The 23,288-nt window shown below is 37.8% G+C and overlaps 1 protein-coding gene across 2 annotated transcripts in view; it reads right to left on the bottom strand.

Moving 5' to 3' along the window:
• Nucleotides 1–23,288, bottom strand: part of CDIN1 (CDAN1 interacting nuclease 1) — a 244,569-nt gene that overhangs the window by 192,910 nt on the left and 28,371 nt on the right. Inside the window, exons 2-3 of one of the 2 annotated variants that reach the window (XM_049790040.1) lie at nucleotides 4,403–4,448; nucleotides 3,452–3,516 (exon numbers count right to left, since the gene is read on the bottom strand). The exons of the other annotated variant lie outside the window; for it this stretch is intronic. Of the exons in view, the coding sequence (XP_049645997.1) occupies nucleotides 3,452–3,516; nucleotides 4,403–4,448 (111 nt within the window). The remainder of the gene's footprint in view (nucleotides 1–3,451; nucleotides 3,517–4,402; nucleotides 4,449–23,288) is intronic. 2 annotated transcript variants of the gene reach the window in all.

Genomic DNA, 23,288 nt, shown 5'->3' on the forward strand with positions numbered 1-23,288 from the left:
GCAAGAAAAAGATATCAAGGGAATTCAGATAGGAAAGGAAGAAGTCAAACTCTCATTGTTTGCAGATGATATGATACTCTACTTAGAAAACCCTAAAGACTCTACCAAAAAGCTTCTAGAAATAATAGATTCATATAGCAAGGTGGCAGGCTACAAAATCAACCTACAGAAATCAATGGCCTTTTTATACACCAATAATAATAGGGAGGAGATGGAAGTCAGGAAAGCAATCCCATTCACAATAGTGCCACACAAACTCAAATATCTTGGAGTCAACTTGACCAAAGACGTGAAGGACCTATACAAAGAAAACTATAAAGCCCTGCTCCAAGAAATAAGAGAGGACACACGGAAATGGAAACACTTACCCTGCTCATGGCTTGGCAGGATTAACATCATTAAAATGGCAATACTCCCCAAAGCATTATACAGATTTAATGCGATCCCCTTAAAAATACCCATGACATTCTTCAAAGAAGTGGATCAAACACTTATGAACTTCATCTGGAACAATAAACATCCTCGAATAGCTAAAGCACTCCTAGGGAAAAGGAAAATGGGAGGCATTACTTTCCCCAACTTTAAACTGTACTACAAAGCAATAGTTATTAAAACAGCATGGTATTGGAATAAAGACAGACCCTCAGATCAGTGGAATAGGCTTGAGTTCTCAGAGAACATTCCCCAGGCATACAATTACCTAATTTTTGACAAAGGAGCAAGAAATCCTAAGTGGAGCAGAGAAAATCTCTTCAACAAGTGGTGCTGGCAGAACTGGTTAGCGACTTGCAAAAAAGCGAACATAGACCCCCAGTTAACATCATGTACGAAGGTAAAATCCAAATGGATTAAAGACCTTGATATCAGACCAGATACCATAAGGTATATAGAACAACATGTCGGTAAAAACACTCCATGACATTGAGACTAAAGGTATCTTCAAGGAGGAAACTGCACTTTCCAAACAAGTGGAAGCAGAGATTAACAGATGGGAATACATTAAACTGAAAAGCTTCTGCACCTCAAAAGAAATAGTGCCCAGGATACAAGAGTCACCCACTGAGTGGGAGAAACTATTCACCCAACATCCTTCAGATAAGGGGCTAATATCCAAAATATACAGGGCACTGACAGAACTTTACAAAAAAAAAACATCTAATCCCATCAAAAAATGGGGAGAAGAAATGAACAGACACTTTGATAAAAAAGAAATACAAATGGCCAAAAGACACATGAAAAAATGCTCCTCATCACTAATCATCAGAGAGATGCAAATCAAAACAACGATGAGATACCACCTCACACCACAGAGATTGGCGCACATCACAAAGAATGAGAACAATCAGTGCTGGCGGGGATGTGGAGAGAAAGGAACTCTTATCCACTGCTGGTGGGAATGCCGTCTAGTACAGCCTCTATGGAAAGCGATATGGAGGTTTCTTCAAAAACTGGAAATTGAGCTCCCATTCGACCCAGCTATTCCACTCCTAGGGATATACCCTAGGAGCACAAGAATACAATTCAAAAATCCCTTCCTCACACCTATATTTATTGCAGCACTATTCACAATAGCCAGGCTCTGGAAACAACCAAGATGCCCTTCAACAGACGAATGGCTAAAGAAATTGTGGTACATATACACAATGGAATATTATGCAGCCGTCAGGAGAGATGAAGTCATGAAATTTTCCTATACATGGATGTACATGGAATCTATCATGCTCAGTGAAATAAGTCAGAGGGAGAGAGAGAGACGCAGAATAGTCTCACTCATCTATGGGTCTTAAGAAAAATAAAAGTCATTTTTGTAACAATCCTCAGAGACAATTAGAGGAGAGCTGGAACACCAGCTCACTCCATGAAGCTCACCACAAGAGTGGTGAGCACAGTTATAGAAATAACTACACTGAGAACTACCATAATCAAGTGAATGAATGAGGGAACTGGAAAGCCTGTCTGGAGTACAGGTGGGGGTGGGGTGGGATGGAGGGAGATTTGGGACTTTGGTGGCGGGAATGTTGCACTGGTGAAGAGGGGTGATCTTTATAGGACTGAAACCTTATCACAATCATTTATGTAATCAAGATATCCAAATAAAGAGAAAAAAAAAAAAAATAAAATAAAATCTAGACCCAGAGCCATAATTTTATACGATGACTTTTATAGTCAATTCTGACTACAATTTTTATAAACCAGACTAACTTTTAGGCCTTTTCTTTTGGTGTTGGTACCAAAATATTGGTTGTCTTCAAATCATTTCATGAGTTATTCTTATTACGAATATGATTTAGAATAGATGATGACTTTAATTTAAACATTAATTTCACTGAGAGGACTCTGATTTTGGAATAAATCAATTCAAACTTTATAAATACTTGTTCAGAGAAATTCTTCTAAACACAAGAGTGAGTATAGTGTACTGTGAGTCCATTTTTTTAACAAAGACTGAATGCCTTTTATTGCCTAATATTTTTGATATATAACTAACAATTTTCAACAAGTCACTTGATTCTATAAAAAATTATTTTATAAAAATGACACCAATCTTTTATCTATTATTACAAAATATTGTACACAAATCTTGTGCATGTAAAATCAATGGTGCCACTATTACCACAGAAAGGTTACCTGTCAATCTTAAGTAAAATTTAAGATCTTATTTCAGTTTTCCTTTCCAATAATTCTTAAAATTTCTAAAATATTTAGAAAATCAACCAGTATTTTCTAATATAAACCTTTACTATCTACCATTATAAATTATTCAGTCATATTAAAGACAATAAGAAATTCAAAATTTTATTAAATGATGTATTTTCAAGATACTGTTTTAACATGAACTGTAAACAACCTACAATAAATCATATATTCCCTGGATTTTACAGGGTTGAACAAATAACCCAGACTATTTTATAAAAGAAAACTCTATTTAGAGTGTGGCCATGGTACATTATTATATAGGTTTATACATCTTTACCTAAAAACAATTTATTCATCTATAAAAAGGTCGAATCGATACCCAGGATGCAAATAAACAATTCACTGAAATTTAACCTTAGTTTCTAATTTATTTTCCGCTTGCTATCTAATTAACAAATGAAAAGTGGCTAAAGAATCTTCAGGTACACATATGTGTGTGTATATATAGGAACATTAGCATTTATATAAAGTAGATACTTAAGTATCCAATAAAATTATATATTCATAAAAGAACTTTCTTACCTAGGATATTTTATACATATTTAAATCAAGATAACTCTTGTCATGTTTTTAAACCACAAACAAACCGCTTAAAAAAATCATTCAGAAATAACTTCGTAGTCTTAAAAGGCAAAGTTGAAATGAACACCTTAAAATGTATATTGAAACTAAATTTAATAATCTAATTTATTCATAATTATTATTACAATTAATAGGTACTATGATACCCTCTAGTGGGGCAGGCAGGTCATACCTCTGATAATAATTTTCAATCGCTTCTGACATATGATGCTTGGCATGTGTTCTTTTAATATGTTTCTGAAACAGAACAAAACAAAAACTTAATGCTGTGTCGCAGAACAGGTTCAAGAGCAAGAGTGACTCAATTCTTGTTCCCAACATCAAGCATAAAGTACAAACACTAACAGCTGGGGAATCTGCTAAGACTTCTATTCCTTCTCCTCCATGAACATACACATTTTAATCACCATGGCTTGGCGAGGATGTCTTCAGTCCTCAGTCTGTACCCGAGGTACAGTATATATGTAAAAGCCAGCAGGTCATAGTAATTGAATCTAAATAAGTTTGCTTCGGGTTGTCGAGGGCAAAGAAAAACTTGTTCCCTCTCTCAACCTTTGTATTAATTTTCCTCCATTCAATTCCATCTAAGTCCTCCACAGTCTGGTTTTACAATCCAATTGCCATTTTTAACCAGGAAGAACATTGCTTAAAAACAACTTATTTGAAAACTACAAAAAGTAATTCCATGGAGACTTGCCACTTGACTGACACCTGTCATCTCATGATAAATGACTCCATTTTCTGCCTCTCTTGCCTTCTGCCACTCCAGCAATGGTCATTTATCATCATCTCTGTCAGCAATGGAAAGCGGCACTGACAGTGCAAGTCAGCAAACATTTAGCACATGGAACCATGCAACACGGGGAAATTATTATTGTCAGAATAATAATGGTTTAGCATAATTTATTACAGGTCCACCAAATAAGCAAAGGCTAGATGCTATTAGACAGATGGATGGGTAGGCTTGGCAGGCCTCCGCTGAGACACAGGCGGTGCTTGATGTGGAAAGGAGAACATCCTCCAGCCCAATCAGAGAGCTGGCAGTTCAATTACAAAGAAATAAAGGGACATTCATCATTCAATTAGGCACCTGTCAACCCTCACAAAGGAGAAAACTTCTAACCTGGTACTCCTGGGAGAAGATGCTCAGCAGAGTGGCCTGCGATTGACTGGAACAAATAAAAGAAGGACAAAGTTAATTACTGGAGTGCACAGCCAAGAAACAAAGGAGAAGGGAGCTTCAAAGGTAGGCCTGCTGCCCTGTAATCTAACGGAACATGAAAACAAGTGTGGAAAAGTTGTTCCAGATGAACACCTCAGACAAAGGCTTCCTGCTGCGAGGTCAAGGAGAGAGAGAAAGGGAGAAGGGAAAGAGGGATGGGCTCAGAGTAAACCGTCCAGGACTTGAATTTCTTTGGGGAAACTTCAAAATGACTGTGAAGCCTATCTGTAGTCTGCACTGACGTTCAATGGGACTGAGGGAATGCAAGATTTGTTTCCGCTGAAAAAGAGAAAGCAAAATGTCATCACCAGGAAAAACATGCAGCTCACTTTCAATGGAAACGTCCAGAAAGGTATTTCATTGGCACACAGTCTCTTCTGCGAGGGGCAAACTTCAGCTTTCACTAGAAGTAGCCCAGGGTCTACTGGAACCTTCCCAAGGCTACTGGCCAGACTAGCATGCTTGGAAAACAGAAGCTTTCAGGAAGGCAGGAAGGGGAGGCCCTTGAAGTGCACCGTTCCAGACTGCCATTCACCTCATTCATGTATGACTCCATACTAGCGAACACCTGGCAATGCAGCAACCTGGAAAACATTCTTCCCAAGTGGGAATTCTCCTCTCACAATTGTTAACATTTAGTAACAGAATGGAATACTTTTCCCTCTAAAACCTAATCAATATTCTACAGCTACTCTTTCTGATTGCCCTCTGTAGATATATCTACCTTATCGTATCTTGGAAGCAATTAATTACTTATGAAATATTTTCCTACTAAATGCTATCTGAGCAAATTACAGTGTTAATAATTCAACTTTTATTGTACACCAAAGTGCTGTGAGTAATTAAAATGCATCTATTCGGGAATGAAACCTCTAAAAGCTCATCACAGGTAATTTCACATAAAGTGTGAAATAAAAACAATGACACCATATTTCTTTACTAATTGTTACAGTTTTGTTATCTGTTCCATTCTATCATAGATGCAAGTTTTAAGTCCCTCTTACACTAAGTTGATTATGAGTAGCTTAAAAAACAAAACAAAACAAAACCCAGATTTAACCAGAGAAACTGGTGATTATTAAAAGACTATTAGGATTTGGAGATATAAAGTTAAAGCATATGCTTTGCATGCAGCTATCCTGGTTAGAGTCCAGGCCCTATACAATACCTGGAATATCATGAGGCATAACCCTGAAGGCCCCTGATCACTGCCAAGTGGTGCCAGCCCTTGGATTAAAAGTCAAGGCTAAGTGTCGGAGCAATAGCACAGTGGGTAGGCATTTGCCTTTAATGCAGCCGATCTGGATTTGATTCCAGCATCCCCCAAGCCTGCTAGGAGTGATTTCTGATGCAGAGCCAGAAGGAACCCCTGAGCACTGCCAACTGTGGCCTAGAAACTTAAAAAAAAAAATAAAAGTAAAGAGGCTGAGAACTGCTCCCTAAGCACTGCTTGGGCGTTACTCCCCACTAAAAGACAATGTTTTTTAATAACTCAGAAGTACTGAGGAATGATTGAATAGCATTGTAAATTGGAGCCAGAGCTATATATAGGAGGGATGAAGGCACTTCACTTGCCTTGCCTTGCCTTGCCTTGCCTTGCATGCAGTCAACTCTGGTTTAATCCCTGGTACTACATATGAGGTACTACATATGATTGCAAGTAGTGATTCCTGAGCAAAGAGACAGATGTCACCCAAAAACAAAACAAGAAAAATTTTAAGTTTAAAGTAGTCCAATATTTCTCAATTTCTTTTTCATAATAGAATAAGAAAAATTTTATACATAAAATTATACCTTGATTTACCTAAGTGTTACACGAAAATCACTTTTTTGGGTGGTGGGCCACAAAAAAACTTACTCCTGGCTATGAACTCAGAAATCACTCCTGGCTTGGAAAACCATATGGGACGCCGGGGGATGAAACTGAGGTAGGTTAGTGTGTGCAAGGCAAACACTCTGCCACTTTCACCACCGCTCCAGCCCTGAAAATCACTTTCAATATAAGGGTTGCTGACAACCATCTTCTGGAAGAAAAATATTAAAATTAGTCCTTAAAATTAAGCCCAAATTTTCACAAACTACTACATAAGTTGATATGTTAGATATTTTTGTTAATAAATAGATCCTTTATTCTGAGTATCTAATATCCAGCATGGTAACTATAGCCAAGAATACTATCTCATATGCTTAACAATTGCTAAGAGCATCGAACTTAAATTTGCTTAAACAGAGAGAACAAGAGATCGAGAGAGGACAATTAGTGAGAAATTGGCTGTACTTGCAAACTTTATCATGGGAATCATTTCATAATAGATCAATATAATACATCACATTGTACATTTTAAACTTAGTTCTATTTCAATAGAGCTGTAAAAATATAAAAAAAAAAATAAGATAACCAGACCCCTTCTGACTGCATAGAAAAATGCATGCATCTGAAGCATTTGATGATAGACAAAATGCCAGTCACGGTGTGTCAAAAACGCAACGCAATGGGCAAGTCCCAGACTGACTAACGAATAAGCTGTGACTAAAACAAAAGGGTCATGGGAGTTTTCTAGAAAAGAAGACAAAAGACATTTGAAGAAATGAGTCCAAGAAAGAGAGTTCAAAGTAAGGAGTCAGAATTGGGAGTATTATAAAACCTAATGTCTTTAACTGGGAAATTGTTTTTATGCTATGTGGAATCCAACTTGGCTGAATCAATAAATAGAAATGATGAAAGCAACTAATTTTCTTAGCAAAGAAAATAAGAGATATTTTAGCTAACCCTAGAGCCCCCTTGCCCCCCAAAAAGTCGACAAATCTAAAAAGAAAATTTATTCAACACAGGAACAATAGAAAGCTTGACCAAGTTCCAAAATGCTTTCAGCTCAGTTGAGTAAAGAGCTTGTGTTGAGTGAAATCAAAAACACAAATATACTTAGTAAGTTGGGTGCTCTTGCTAATCTGTGCTTTGCCGAATAACATGTTCAGGGAATGGAAGGATCAAAGATGAGGAAAACATGGGTTTAGCATACTGGTAAAAAAAAATTGCCAAGGACAGAGAGAAGTGGAGGGAGGAGATAAGATAAGAAGAGGTCTAAGAGTAGCATGGGAGGAGGATCAAAACCTGTGGGCTAGTCTGTGGTACAGAGGCAAGATGTATGTATGTAGTAAACCAATAGACCCAACATTCCTGGAAGCATGGGACCCAAACGGCAATCATTGAGTTTTAAAATGTAAATGAGTCAAGTTGGTGAATAGGAAAGAACTTGGGGTCACTGATGGAGACATGGGTACTATTGGTGGAACTGGGTCTGGAACATATTTGAAACTATTGTTGACAACTTTTTCTCTGAGAGTCAAGATTTTTTTTTAAGTGATAGACAATTAAATGATGTTTACTAGACAGTCTGCTACAAAGGATTTGTTCCTATAAATGCCAGCCCAATAGAAGGTGTTTCTATACAACCTCCCACCACAGAAAGTGGTATTTGTTACTTTTTGGTCCTGTCCCCAGACACCACAGGGAGGAAGTGGAGCTATCATATGGTCCTGAGAATGCTGTCTTAAGGAACTCAATCTCTCTACCCCCTATACCAAAGGCCCCAATTACTTGATTTGACTGAACAGCAAATGTTATGGTATAAATTGAACATTCACTAAATTTACAAGGACCATGATTTCTTACTTAAAGAGAGAGGAGAAAAATACTCTCTGAGTAATAAAAAGATCAGATTTAAATACCACTAACTACAAGTCCATCAGCACTACTCAGAATCAACTGAGCATCTATAGCCATACATAGATGTGTGAACAATGCCATCAAAATTAAAAAATAAATGAGAACAGAACTTTTAGGAAATGCTTAACATTTATTTGAACAGAAAGCAAAAATGAGAACACTGTCAAATATTCACGTGTTTTTTAGGGATCTAGTAAATTATGCCCGGCAAGTCCAATATTTCAAGAGTGCACGGATTTGGGGACATATTCACATCATTAGCCACATATTGAATCTAAATATTGAAAATGCAATAACTTAACATGCACAGATGCCCGAGATGTATTATTAAAATATGTTCAAAAATCAGTTTTACTTTCCTCTATTTACTCCCCCGCCAAAGTAAGTTCCCCATATGCAGCTGTATTCTTCGAACTATAACTTTGACAACCAATTTCAACTCAACAATTTTGTTAATAAAATAAAACCACATCAACACAATATTTTGTTATATGACATGATTTATATGAATTGTTTTGTTTTTACACTATTCTGGACTCCATTTTTACCTTACACACAGCAACATCCTGAGTTAGTCACTCTTTTTTATTTATTTACTTATTTATTTTGGTTTTGGGGTCACACTTGGCAGTATTCAGGGGTTACTCCTGGCTTTGCACTCAGGCTTGAGGGACCACATGGGATGCTGGCCACATGGGATGCTGGAGATTGAACCTGTGCCAGCCATGTGCCAGGCAAATACCCTACCCGCTGTGCTATCACTCTGGTCCTAGAGTTAGGCACTATTATTTTCCTTACATTGGAGACGGAGAGAAGGGGCTGGAAAAATAGATCAAAGAGACAAAGATTTTTGTATGTGGTTGCCTGAGTTCAATTCCTGACATCATGACACCTGAGCATAACCCTACTTACCCCCAGCAAAACAACAACAACAACAAAAAGATGGAGATGAAAGAACAAAAATTATGTAATATAGAAATATAGAAGGAACAGAGATTAAGTAATATAGAAATAACTAGGTAAGTAGCATCTGGTGATTAACACCAGAACTAACCCTAAAACCCACACTCAAATTCCAAGGCTAACCAGTTTTCAAACAGTTGCTGAAATCAGTTCTGCACATCCAGTGCATTGAAGGCCTGCTTAAAACATTTATATGATGTTTCATTATACTCTAGTGTCCTTTTTTGTGTTGAAGGATAAAGGATATAATTATAAGCAACAAAATTTGGGGGTAATCTCCATTTTCTTTCCACACCTAAAGTTTATTTTCTTAATAACCACACCATTACCAATGCCTATTTCTAACCTATTCCTGTATGGTTTCTTACGTCTCTGCTCAAAAGCTATTTCTTGCATATAAAGCAGTTCTCAATATTCCTCTGAACAACACCGATGCACACCCAGTTATCCCAACAGAAAGCAACACCCTCAATTGGTGACAAAGTGAAAAGATAGGTTCTCAGCTCAAGAAGAAGCTGCCACTGCTGCTGCTGCTGATTTGCTCTCAGAGGCCCCTTTTCCCCATCCTCCCTTCACTGTGGACTGTTGTTCACTACCAGATTCGGTTTCTGAAAAGCCCCAGGCTTGAGGACATATCCTGATATGTGACTGATGGGAGCCATTTTAAGACTGCACAAGACCAAATCACAGGCTGAAGCTGTGCTCTGGATCTTATCCCCACCCCCAGACTATTTCAAAAGACTTAAAGGGGACATGCATAGCTCCTTTAAATATTTCTTTAGATGTATTTCCTTAATACTGTCTATTTTCTTATGTGTGGCAATTTCCCCCATTTTTTTCTATTTAATAGAGAATTCTAAAAAAAGATTAGGGGAATTCTAGTAGATAAGCTTCTCTAGTATTCTGAGTTCATCTTAAAACCAGATTATCGGGATTGTTTAACTTGGTACTTTTACCCCCATATGCACCAGTAGTACCATATGGCATTGTTCCATTTTGCAAAGGCACATTAAAATGGGGGAAATCTTACATGTTCAAACAAGTTCTTATCTGAGATAGGAACACATAAATTTTATATTGCAGTGGGGCCTTACACCCTGAACACTTGTCACAGTGACCTGGCTTAAGCTTCAGAAGACTGGACATTGCCCATTCACCCTTGAACCTTGGATCCCATCTATGGAAACAGCACTGTTTTCTACACCAGCACCAGGAATCGGACTTCGACCTGGGAAGGTCCTAATGCTGCCCTGGCATCGACTTCCTCCAGAGTGGGTTTATATAACACCTTGACGATTTGGTAACCTATTGTCAGGGTAGGGTTCTCTACATTGGCACCTAATGGCGAGATGAAACCAGAAGACGCTCTGTACCACCCTGACTTCCACGTAGGATCTGTATAGAAACAAAGATCTCTAAGAACAGAAACCAGACAGCAACAACTGTGTGATTATAAAGAGCTTTCACTGGGACCACAGAGAAAGACTCTGGGAATTAGACAACTTAGTATGCCTGGAGCTTGTAGTTGGTCTTATGCCAGGATGCTCCCTGGGTAAGGTCTCCCTGTTTTTAGGTCAAAGGTTTTTTCTTTCTGTTTTCCTTATATTTAGCTGTGCCTATGTAAACAACAACAATAACAATAACAACTGCCATACACACACCTTTATATTGAAATTTTTTTCACTCACTTTATAAAAAAAAAGAGCATACTAAATCTTCTGCTATTGTATTAATGACTTTATTGGAGATACAATAATACAATAATTTTCACAAATATACTTATATTAAACTTTTTCTTCTTTATTTTCTCCCATTTTATATTTTAGTTTTTCTTTGTATTTTCTTTCTATTTTTTTAAATAACTTTGCTTTCCCTTATCTTGAAACAAATGTATTATGATCAGTTCTGTCAACTATGCGATGAATTTTCTTTAAATAAAAAAATTTCCGGGGCCAGAGAGGTGGCGCTAGAGGTAAGGTGTCTGCCTTGCAAGCACTAGCCAAGGAAGGACCGCGGTTCGATCCCCGACATCCCATATGGTCCCCCCAAGCCAGGGGCAATTTCTGAGCACTTAGCCAGGAATAACCCCTGAGCATCAAATGGGTGTGGTCCAAAAAAATAAAAAAAAAATTTTTTTCAAAAAGATCTCAAAAAGGTAAAAAAAAATACAAGATTAATATAAAAATAAAATTTTAGATCAGTAATAATTAGAAAACAAAATAATGACAATTAAAATGATCTAGAAATGTAGTCAACAAAATATAAAATAATTGAAGAAAGTCATAAAGCAGTACATAGAAGACATAGGAGATGTGAGATATCTGCAAAGCTTTACAAAGAAAATATCATGGATAAGGTCTAGGAGCGAGATAACTCAAAGAACTGGAATGCATGCTTTGCATGTAGGAATGCAGATCTGATCCCAATTCCTAGGACCATCGACAGTGAACCTTGAACTCCAAGTCCCACAGATTCTGCTTCCCTATCTCAATGGCAGAGCTCAGGCCTTGCATGTGTGAGGCCCTGGGTTCTATCCTTAGCACCACCGAGGGAAAAATTAGATTAGAAAATAGGGTGGGTGAAAAGAGTATAAATAAAACTGTTGGTTTCCTACACATAAATAAGTCTCAAAAATGGAACATTTGACACACAATATGCTACAGAATCAAATCCATATTTAGCATCATTAACACGAGTAACATGAATAATAGTAAACTAATCATAATTAGTCAATTAACATGATTATCATGAATAACAACTGTAATTGTTTATTTAATTATATTAATTATATATGACCATATTTAATTATAGTCATATATGAATATAGAGATAAAAGAAATACATGAAGTCAATAACCACTCAAGATAATAATTACTTAAGGAAAGGAGGAAAATAAAGAAATTAGGAGATGAGAAAAGGATTGTAGGACTGCCACAGGATATTTCATTTGTTAAAATAAATGTAACTAAAATATAAACAAGGTAGACTCGGAGTTCGTTATACGAATTATTCTTCATTCTTTTTCATGAGTAGACTGAAAGTCATCATTATACAAATGAGTCTTTACTCTTTTATATATGTGTGCTATATTTCATAGTAAAAATTTAAAAGTTAAATAAGTAGGCAATAAGAAAAGAATTGGACAAATGGATCTTTAAGAATCTTTCTCGCTCCAAGTTCTGCCTTAAATAAATGTTCTTTCTTAGTCTTATGTAGCAGCTATATGTCTTCCTTTCTAATTAAATTTAGATATTAACTTTTAAGAACAAGTCATAATATAAATCAGACCAAGAATAAGAAGTCTGTGTGACAGACACTTACTATGGCTTGCAAGACCAAAGTTCTGGTCATATTCTTTAAATGAACTCCAATAAGTTCAATACAGTATATATGTAGGAAACAACTATAGAAACATTTATTAATTTCTTTTCCCAACAATGATTGCTCTGCAGCTTCAATCAATGCTCTGGCTGTGTTCGGCAATCATTCTTGGCAGACACTGGGAACTAACTGGGATCAAACATGAGCCGCCATGTGTAAGGGAAGAACCCTACCTGCTTTACTTTTCTTAATACATCACAGTAAACTACAGTACCAAAATCCTTAAGTTTTGTAGTCATTTTATTATGATTGCCAAAAACAGAGCAAGAGGAAGATAGCAGAGAATGACAGACAGCATTATAACAACAGTCTATAGTGAAGACACTTATCATCTTTCTGCTATTGGTTAAAACTGAACTTTCTCCCAACTCTGAATAGGTAATAATTAGTTAAATAACGTCTGTAAATTCTTCTTCTCTCTAAAATCCTCATTTACCTCCAACCCTGCTTCTATTTTCTTAAATCACAAACTGACTTCCTTGCAATCTGCTGTCCATCACTATTTCTCCATTATCAATGCCTTTTGTCCCATCAATCCTATTTTGCACCCATTCTACTATAATACTCTCACTTCTGCCCCACCCGTTAACTAAATCAGAGGCGACTTCCTCATCACCAGACCCTGAAGACCCCACAGCAATATTCTGGACCATTAAACATCCGCCCCATCCTGCTAAATCCCTGCTTTATTCTCTTCCACTCTCTACCCGGAGTTTTTGATTTTTAAGGAGGTCCTTTAACCCTTTATACTCACATAAGTGACTCACCCTATCATGTCTCCAAAATCACTTCCCAAACTCACCAACACAAATATACGCACATATATACATACACATATATGTATATCCACATATACATATATACTACACACATCCACATGAAAAGAACTTTATTTTCGGAATTTAAGATTTAGAACTGCCTAGAGGAAGACACTCACAAAGTTCTGCTGCATTGCTTACACATTCTTTGCCCTCCACCCCATGCAAAATGTGTTTACATTCCATGTTGACAAGTGGGTCATTCTCAATAAAGGAAAAAAGCCGCAGAGCATTAATAACACCGCTAGCTTTTCCTGAGTGACTTCCAGTGTAAAAACATTACAGAGTCTGATTCATTTAAGACTGTTTTCATAAACTATCTCCTTGTCAAAAATAAGTGAGTTTCACTCATGGGAGTCTTTTTCTTAAAAATAGAATGTATTCCCCAAGCCAGGAGCGATTTCTGAGGGCATAGCCAGGAGTAACTCCTTAGTGTCACTGGGTGCGGCCCCCCGAAAAACAAACAAACAAAAAAATATATCATGTATTTGGGGCTGAAGTGGTTGCAAGCAGCTGACCCAGGAAGGACTGCAGTTGGATCCCCTGGCATCCCATATGTCCCCCAAGCCAGGAGTGATTTCTGAGTGCATTGCCCAGAGCATCACCAGGTGTGGCCCAAACACCAAAAAATAAAATAAAATAAAATAAAATTTTAAGTTATAAACAAAATAATGTATTGGATTTAATGGTTTAGATATATGCAGATATCTCACCTCTAGACCATACACGGTCCAAGGTCCCAGCCTGTCCCTTGCCCACAGATTACTTCAAGACTTCATGGGGCTTGAGCAGAAGCACAGGCTGTAAGGCATCTTCCTTGTGCGTGCTAGCCTAGGATGGACCGTGGTTGGATCCCCCAGTGTTCCATATGGACTCCCAAGCCAGGAGTGATTTCTGAGCGCCTAGCCAGGAGTAACCCTGAGCGTCACCAGGTGTAGCCGAAAAACCAAAAATAAATAAATAAATAAATAAATAAAGACTTCATTTTCTTTTTCCTTCTCTTCATTTTTCTTTCCTTGAGATTTCTTTTGTAATCTAGAGCCAATGTTCTGTCTACCTCTGATACCTACTATTCCCTAAACATGTTACTTTACATGCGTCAGATTAATAAGAACTTTAGTGTGTGTCCTTTTTCCATGGGCTTCCTTCACTTAAGGCTACTGCAAATATGGAACTTATAAATCCATTAACTAAAAGTGTAAGGAGTCAGGTTGGGGGAGCAACAGCATCTGAGGTAAGAGCAGTGGGATGGTGGCAAGGGTGGAGGAATGGAAAGGGAAAATATTTATGCCTAGAAACCTATTGTGAACAACTATGTAAATCAAGGTGCAAAACTTTTTTTTCCCTAGATACAAAACTTTTAAAAGAAATGTTTAAAAAAATTAAACATCCTTCCAAGATTCCTTAGATTCCTGAAGCTCTTGTAACAAGTCCTAAAATTCCTGTTGGGATTGTACTTGAAGAGCGGGGCTTATATTAGGCCATGTAGATAAAGCCCTTCTGATGAGTGACCCAATGAGAAGGGATCTCTGATAAGCACCTAAAAACGCCACGTAATATGACAGCAAGAAAGCATCAACAAGCCAGCACGAGTTTGAGGTCCTCCCAAAAGCGAACCATGTGACTGCATTCAGATCATGCCTATCCAGCCATCAGTAACTGCGAGAATAGTAATGCCTATTACTGAAACCCTCCAATCTACAATAGTTTACTGTGTCAGCCCCACAAAAATCAGACGCTAGAATCCTTTCACAATACAGCACATTTTAAGAGCTCATGGGTAATCACTCTTATAATCCCAGTGAGTTCATTCATTGTTTAGCTCTGAGGTCTGGGTTAGGTGAGTGAATTTCTTCTCTAACCCTAAGTATCTTTCTTCTCTTCTACCGTCCCCTGCTTTCCATCTCTTCCTCTCCTCTTCCTCCTTTATGCACACACACCACACACACACACACACACACACACACACACACACACACACACACACACACACACACACACTGATCAGGGCAAACTCCTAGCTCAGCACTCAGAAATTACTCCTGGCACTGCTTAAGGGACAATAGCGAACGCTGATCTGGCCCTGTGCAAAGACCACTGAATCTCTTCCTTGAAAAGTTTACCCTAAAAGCTTCCTAGAGAACCAAATGTGTCTGATACCAGCCTATTTATACTGAAAGAGATAGAAGAACCTGATTATGCAACATGTGTCTTTTTGTTTTGTTTTGTTTGAGGGTCACATCTGGCTGTACCCAGGGCTTCAACTCTTGGCTCTGTGTTCAGGGCCACTCCTGGTGGGCTTGGAGAACCATATAGCAGAGGATCAAACCCAAGTTAGCCATGCGCAAAGCATTGTACTAGCTCTCCAGCCCCAACAAGTGTCTAATTTTCAAAATTCAAATTATCTTCTGGTTTTGTTGATAATAAGCTAACTTAAATGGTTCTTTGCTTTTCTTTTCTTTTTTTATTTTTTGGGCCACACCTGGTGACACTCAGGGGTTACTCCTGGCTATGTGCTCAGAAATCGTTCCTGGCTTGGGGGACCAGATGGGATGCCACGGAATCGAATCAAGGTTGTCCTAGGCTAGTGCCGGCAAGGCAGACCCCTTACCACTCCATGCCACCGCTCCAGCCCCTTCTTTTCTTTCTTTTTTTTTTTAAGGCATTTTCTCAACTTATATAATCCTGCAGAAATATCAAGTCATTTTGACAAGTTTACAACATTCCAACCACTACCATCATCAGAAGTAAATGAATAAACATTTGGTGGCTAATCTAATGATATGAACACAATGCTACTTATTAGTTTATGTCTAATAAACACAATTACTTTTGCAATCTTCTGAGTAAAAGCTTTAGAATATTATTTAGAATAATTTAAACATTAATGTATTCCTTTCCTGAAAACATAAGAAGCTGATATTTTTTACTTTTTCTTAATTAGATAATTCCCAGAGACTTTACATTAAATCAGTAAAATGGTCAGATTCCCTTTATGATTATTATAATTTATAAAGACCACAAATATATCATCTTTACCCATTCACAAATATATTTTTAACATAATATTGATAACATAGTATTTCTCTCTCTGAATCACCAACTGTCAACTTTTAATTGCCTAACTGATGATTTTCTCTTAAGAATTTAACCAGGAAATGCAGGAATTGGCATGAAAGAAGCTTCCCAAATAGTGCTTTTATGTAGTCTCAGAAGTGTTCTTAAGAGGTCAAGAAAACTATTTGAAGCTTCAGAGGCTATATTTTCCCTACCACATTAGTTTGGGAAAGGAAAAAAAAACTACAGTTTCATCTTCTCTAAAAACTTCATCATGATCTGAGCTATAATTATTTCACAACCACCCTACTTTAATAATAAATGCTAGGAATATTAAAACAACAAATGTAATGCCTTAAAATGCATTAAGCTCATCTCTATTAAGCACAAAATTTTAACTCTTACCACAAGCCTTTTATTCTTAATTCACAACCAAATCCTTTTGGCAGTTAATCTCAGCACTTAGTGTCATTCACTCCAATAAAACCAACCTTAAATGGCTGTAAATGCCTTCTCTACTCCTCTGTGTGTCATATGAGAACCCAGAGAATGAGCTGAGATGGAGTTCCGTCTTAGTGATGGAACTCAGTTAGGACTTGTCTACTCACTTTTGCTAGAACATTGGTGATAGCTATTCCACATTTCTTTTGAGCTCAAGCAGCCTGAGTAGGTACTAACAAATACCTACTTGGGCCAGAGCAATAGTACAGAGGGTAAGGCGCTATCTTTGCACACATCCAAACCAGGTTTGATCCTCATCACCCACATGGTCCCCTGAGTCTGCCAGAAGTGAACTCTGAGCAAGTCAGGAGTCGGTCCTAAGTGCCACAAGGCATGCCCCAAGAACAACAACCAAAGCCCAAATAAATTAAAAAAAAAATCCTTCTGTCACGAGGACCATGATTATGATCAAGAGGGCAACACTGAGTAGGGAACTTTAGAAGTACCACACACTGTTTTGATTTAAGTATCATGACTATAAATTAAAAGTAAACAGTAATATTTAGAAGACAGAGGGCAAGTCTAAACTTTTTTATCCAAATTATCACAAACAGTATGTGAACATTAGATCCAAACCCTATAGTTTTTTGATCTCTGCTCTTCATTGAGTAACATTTTGATGGAGGTGATGGTGGAAGGACTTCCAAGAGTGCTCAAAGTCTCTAGGAGCCACTATCTATGATATTTAGCTGCCCAGATTCCTGGTTCAATGCTAGGGTTCAAGGACATGATATTGCTCAGGCCCTGAGGTACTGGAGTCCTGCAGGGTACCCCTAGCAGTGCTGAGAGTTCAGTGCCATACCCAGAAGTGCTCCTGATGCCATATGGTGCTAGAAATAAAATTCTGGTTGGTTTGAACCTACAAAACTACTATGATGGTCTCCATTATACTCACAAGTCAACAGTGCCGAACCTTAGAATTTAACATCAAAAATGTACATTATGGTCACTACCACAGCCTAGTTTTCATCGACTACCAGGCAACTGATTCCTTCTGCTCTATTTCTTCCTTCTGCTTACCTGTCTAGTGAATTTTATTTTGTTCCCATTGTCCAAAAGTTTGGGTTTTTGGGTTGTATTTTTGTTTTGTTTTGTTTTGTTTTTTTGGGTCACACCCGGCAGTGCTCAGGGGATACTCCTGGCTTTACGCTCAGAAATCACACCTGGCAGGCTCGGGGGACCATATGGGATGCTGGGATTCGAACCGATGACCTTCTGCATGAAAGGCAAACGCCTTACCTCCATGCTATCTCTCCGGCCCCAAGTTTAGTTTTTTTTATTTTGTTTCTTCATATGTTTTTCTATTTTTCCAGCCTAAAGTATACAACTTTTTTAATATTCTGACATATGTATGTACAAATTACGGTCGCTAGGCTAGGGAGACAGTATACAGCTTAGGACACAAGAGTGCTATCCTCGCACAAAGTCTTTCAAGTGGCATCAGGCATGCCTGAGAGGCCTCCAAGCAACACTGGTGTGAGTCCTGGAACTCAGCCACACAGGATCTAAGCAGCACCTCACCCTCAAGCATCACTTGGAGTAATCTCCAGGTCCACTGATATCTGCCCCCAATAATTCCTCGAAAAACTAATTCTGATTGCCACAAAAACCTAGCTTCTAGCTCTAACTTGCCCACCTCAGTCCCTCTGGACACCATTTCTTTCTCAAAATCAAATGTTTATTCCTGCCATTATCCTTTGCTGTGTTTCTCTTCCACAAACAGTAAAATCATATATTCTTTTTCTTTCTCTAATTTGACTGTACTTAGCTAGACTCCCTTCAAGATCTAGCTATGTTAACAGGGGTGTCAGGTTTCATATTTTTGTAGCTGAGTAGTAGTCAGTATTTTTATCCACTCTTCTGCCTATGGGCACTTAAATTGTTTCTGTATCTTAGTTATTGTAGATAATTCTTCCAAATGCACATATCATTTTGAATTCATGTCTTCCCATTGTTCAGAAAAATAGCCAAAAGTAAAATAAATTGATCATATGATCTTCTTCTTCTTACTTTTTAGAATTTCCCATAGGATTTTCCTTACAGCTATACCAGTCCTCAATTCTATACCCAAATAAAATTTGTTCAAACCTTGTGAAAAACAAAATAGTTTAGAAATTAGGACTCATAAGATCCTGGGCCTAAATGAGAATCTACTCAATCTAGCTTTTTCCATCCCAAAGGAAGGAAGTCACAAAAGCTTTGAGTCAGCTCAGGATCAGAAAGTCAGACTTGCCCACGCTGGACCAAAGCTCTCATCTGAAGCCACTGTTACTTGCCTGGTCCTGTCCAGACAGTTGAGAAGGTCACCTGTGGCCCCACCTGGGGAAATCCTGTTCAATCAGCTAGAAGCACCAGGATCTGCCTGGTTCCTCCTGAAAACACATACCCTTTTGCTTATTACTCAAAACAAAACAAAAAAAAAAAAAAAAACCTAACCCTACCAAAATTAAATAAGTAAATAGAACCTACCCCACCCAAAAAAAAACCCACAATGGTGTATGTTCCTTACAGTACATTAGATTTTCCTCAAATTTGAATGTGCCTAGTGCCTCAACAACTCCAATGAATTTTGTCTCAATATTTAGAAAAGCCTGATTTTGATAGAAGAAACTTAAATTCTCTTAGCACAAAAATGACCTTCAAGGTTCTACTCCCTCCCTCGAATGGAGGAAAGCAGAAACACAACCTTCTCTGATGTAAACACAGAGGTAATTCAAGACAGAATCCACCTGGAAAACTGCTTGCTGAATGACTAGGAGTTTCACACTGCCTGTTTTTCCTGGAGCGACTTGACCTCATTCTGGGTCTGCTGACAACTTCCAGATCAACACCCTAACCTCAGCACGAAAAAAAACTGAGTGGTTTTGGCCAAACACTCCAACGCCTCAGGTTAAGCCCTTTTCGCTCTTTCGTTCACTCCGTTTACTGCTTAGATTCCAGGTTAACGGAATAAAGTATGTTTCCAAGGCATTTTTGTATAGATGAGGATCCTGTTATTACACATTTACTTGGGACCACAATCAGTCGAGAATTTTCTCTTGCCAGGAACTCAAAACACCAGGCTATCTGACCTTGCTCCCAGTGACAGAAATCCCCACAGCTCGCTTCTCCACCATGGCCCATCTACAAATCATCTGCTTTTGTTTCCTTCCTATTTGCTTTTCAGCAGTTAAACAAGAGTGATGACTACAGATAGTCCCTCTTACATGTCTACTCCATCCTGCTGAGGGAATGTGGCTCAGGCCTGGCTTTACCAATAAAAATGCTAAGATACAATTTCTGAGCCACACCCGATGCTGCTCAGGGGTTACTCCTGACTCTGTGCTCAGAACTCACTCCTGGCAGGCTCAAGGGACCCTATGGGAAGCCTTGTGAGATAGAACCTGGGTCAGCCGCATACAATGCAAATGCTCTACCCGATGTGCTATCCCTCCAGCCCCACCAGAAAATATACTGATCTGCTGTCCAATGTACACAGATTTGCAAAGGACCGAATGCAGGTGACTTTATGATAACAGAAACAAACTCTTAAATTTCAAAGATTTTCTCTTCAAATCTTCCACACATAACAATCTTAACATTTACAGGCAGTCATTTCAATGACTTCTGTCAAATGAAAAGGGATATAAGAAAGATACATGAAGCTAATTTATGTTCTTACTAAACCCAGCAGAGAAGTATTTCATTTAGTCTATCACAAATTCTGAGGACAAACTACCACCACCAAAAAAAAACAAAACAAAACAAAACAAAACAAAAAACCTTAAACTTAGTAAGTCAGTCAACAAATTACAATGTTATCTAATGATATTATTTTAAATAATAGCTACCCTTCTTATATTTAATCCAAAGAATGTGTTGTATTTCTATATCAGAGAATAAAATATTTTCCAAAATTAAAACTAAATGTTCATTACATAACTTCATACATATCACACAATTAAAACAAGTACCACGAATTAGGTGCCTGATAGACAAGCCTGATATTGCTATATCCAAAATACTATATGTAAATCATAAAAGTGCCCATAGGGGAAAAATTAGGGAAAAAGACTTGTTCTAATTTTTTTTTAAGACATCAAGAAGTAGAGAGCTCAAGGGACCCAAACATTCCAAAGTTGGCTGTCCAAGGATGCCTAAAAAGCGCGCTCTGATGCGTGCCTTGTAGAACTAGTTTCTGACCTCACTAACCAAACCAACTTTACAGCCTCCAGGTGGGCAACGCACACTAGAGATCTGTGAAATCTGGAAAGGCCGTGTCCAAGCCATGACTCGAGCAGACCAACTGTGGAACCAGTAAAGTAGAGGTGCTTGGTAATATAAAGTCTCAGCCACCTATTTTTCTCTCTCTCTCTCTCTCCTCTCTCTCTCTCTCTTTCACTCTCTTCTCTTCTCTCTCTCTCTCTCTCTCTCTCTCTCTCTCTCTATATATATATATATATATATATATCCTCTCTTTTCCCTTATATAAAACAATACTAAAGTTATAAAAAAGTGCTGATTTAATTTCCTTACACAAAAGAAGTAAAAATATCTAGGTATATTCAGCCAACCTATAATAGTTTTGTATAACTCCTAGGACTTCTAAGTTCTCTTTAAGTGTTTTTTAAGTTCAGTAATTTGATTGGGACTACCGGCCCAAACTCAGCAGTGCTTGAGTCTTTGTGCTCAAGGACCAGTCCTGGCCGTGCTTGGAAGACCATCTTGGGTTCCAGGTTTTGAATCAGGGTCAGCTAATTGCAAGGTAAATGCCTTAACCCCTGTACTATCTCTCTGGCATGGAATCTAGTCCTTTTGTACCTTAAATAACTATACTTTTAGAAGTCACTCTTAATAGGTGGTCAGTTTATTTATTCAGTAATTCAGCTAATATTTGTTAAATCCCTGTATGCTGACACATGCTATTACTGGAGCATGAAAGATTCTAAAAATATTAAATGGCTACAGGCTGGAGAGACAGTACAGTGATTAAAGCACTAGACTTTCATAGGATATGACCCAAGTTACAAGCTGGCACCCTATTGGTTCCCTGAGCATACCAGGAGTGATCCCTGAGTTCAGAACTAGAAGTAAACCCTGAGAACCATTTTCTGTGCCCCCCCCTTAATCTTTTAATGGCTACATGATTTATGCCTCCAGTTTTATATTTTATAATTGTATTTTTACTAAGCGCAGAACATTTTTCACAGCAATAGCCTCTATTGTATCTCAGTATAATAGTTCTTGTTTAGTGAGTACAGATTCTCCAACCATATTTGTATAAATTTCCAACAAGTGATGAGACAAAAACATAGTGATTTGATAATAACCAGAAACTTAAGTTTTATCAAATGGCTAGATAAAAAGCATGTTGGTACAAAAAGGTACACAGATATCTGAGTAACATAATTCTAAGAGAATGAGTCAGAAGCATCATCACTCTTATAACCTTGACCCTGAATTTGGTCTAAAACATCTATACTTTTTTAGTGGCATGAGAGATACTCTGCTGTAGCACAAGAAAATGGCAACATTTAAAATTCATAGCAGCACAAAATCATTACTTTTCCCACCGGATCCCTTGAACTTTAATAATGTCTGACCTGGTTGGCCAATAAGTTCTAAAAGCAGACAGAGGAAAATGGCCAATATTACGGAGTGCTGGAATAATTTTTCATTTAGAAAGATTTTAATATTTCCCTTAAAAATAGGTCACCACTTCTGTAGACACTTCATTTTCTTGAGGAGGTACCACTGAAGAAAGCAAGTACCTTACAATATACAAAATATAACCTGGCTAAAAGCTAGACTTCACAGATTTTTATTATCCTTTTACAGAAAGACAAAATAAACACACACACACACAGACACACACTCTCAATTGCATGTGCACCAATCCAAATCAAGGAAAGCTGGCAAAAGAAGTAGAAATACAAGCTAATAATTTATTTCCCAAGATAAATGGCACAACAGTCGGCATTTTATTAACTGTCCAAAGACGACAATATACTGTACAACTGAGACTAGATAAAGAGGCTGGATAATCACACATTTATAATTTTCACATTACACAAATGAAAAGATTTATAAAGCTACAATTTCAGAGTCTACCTTGCTTAAGTCACTTCAAAGAAGCAAAGTGACAAGAGGAGCAAGCAATTAACTGCTTCTCCACAATGCCACAATTCCAAGCGGCTTTCTGCATGCCCCCTTGTTTCAAATATCATTGCAACAGGCAATTATCTCTGGGCTTTGATGCAGTTGTCATGTTTTGTTTTTAATGCAAATACCTGCTTACTGATTGAAAAGTTCCCATATTAGCATTTTTGAAGTGTTGCTAGATGTTGCTTATAAACTGACT

This window comes from Suncus etruscus, chromosome 16, assembly GCF_024139225.1.
Source record: "Suncus etruscus isolate mSunEtr1 chromosome 16, mSunEtr1.pri.cur, whole genome shotgun sequence".
In the NCBI taxonomy this organism is placed as follows: Eukaryota; Metazoa; Chordata; class Mammalia; order Eulipotyphla; family Soricidae; genus Suncus; species Suncus etruscus.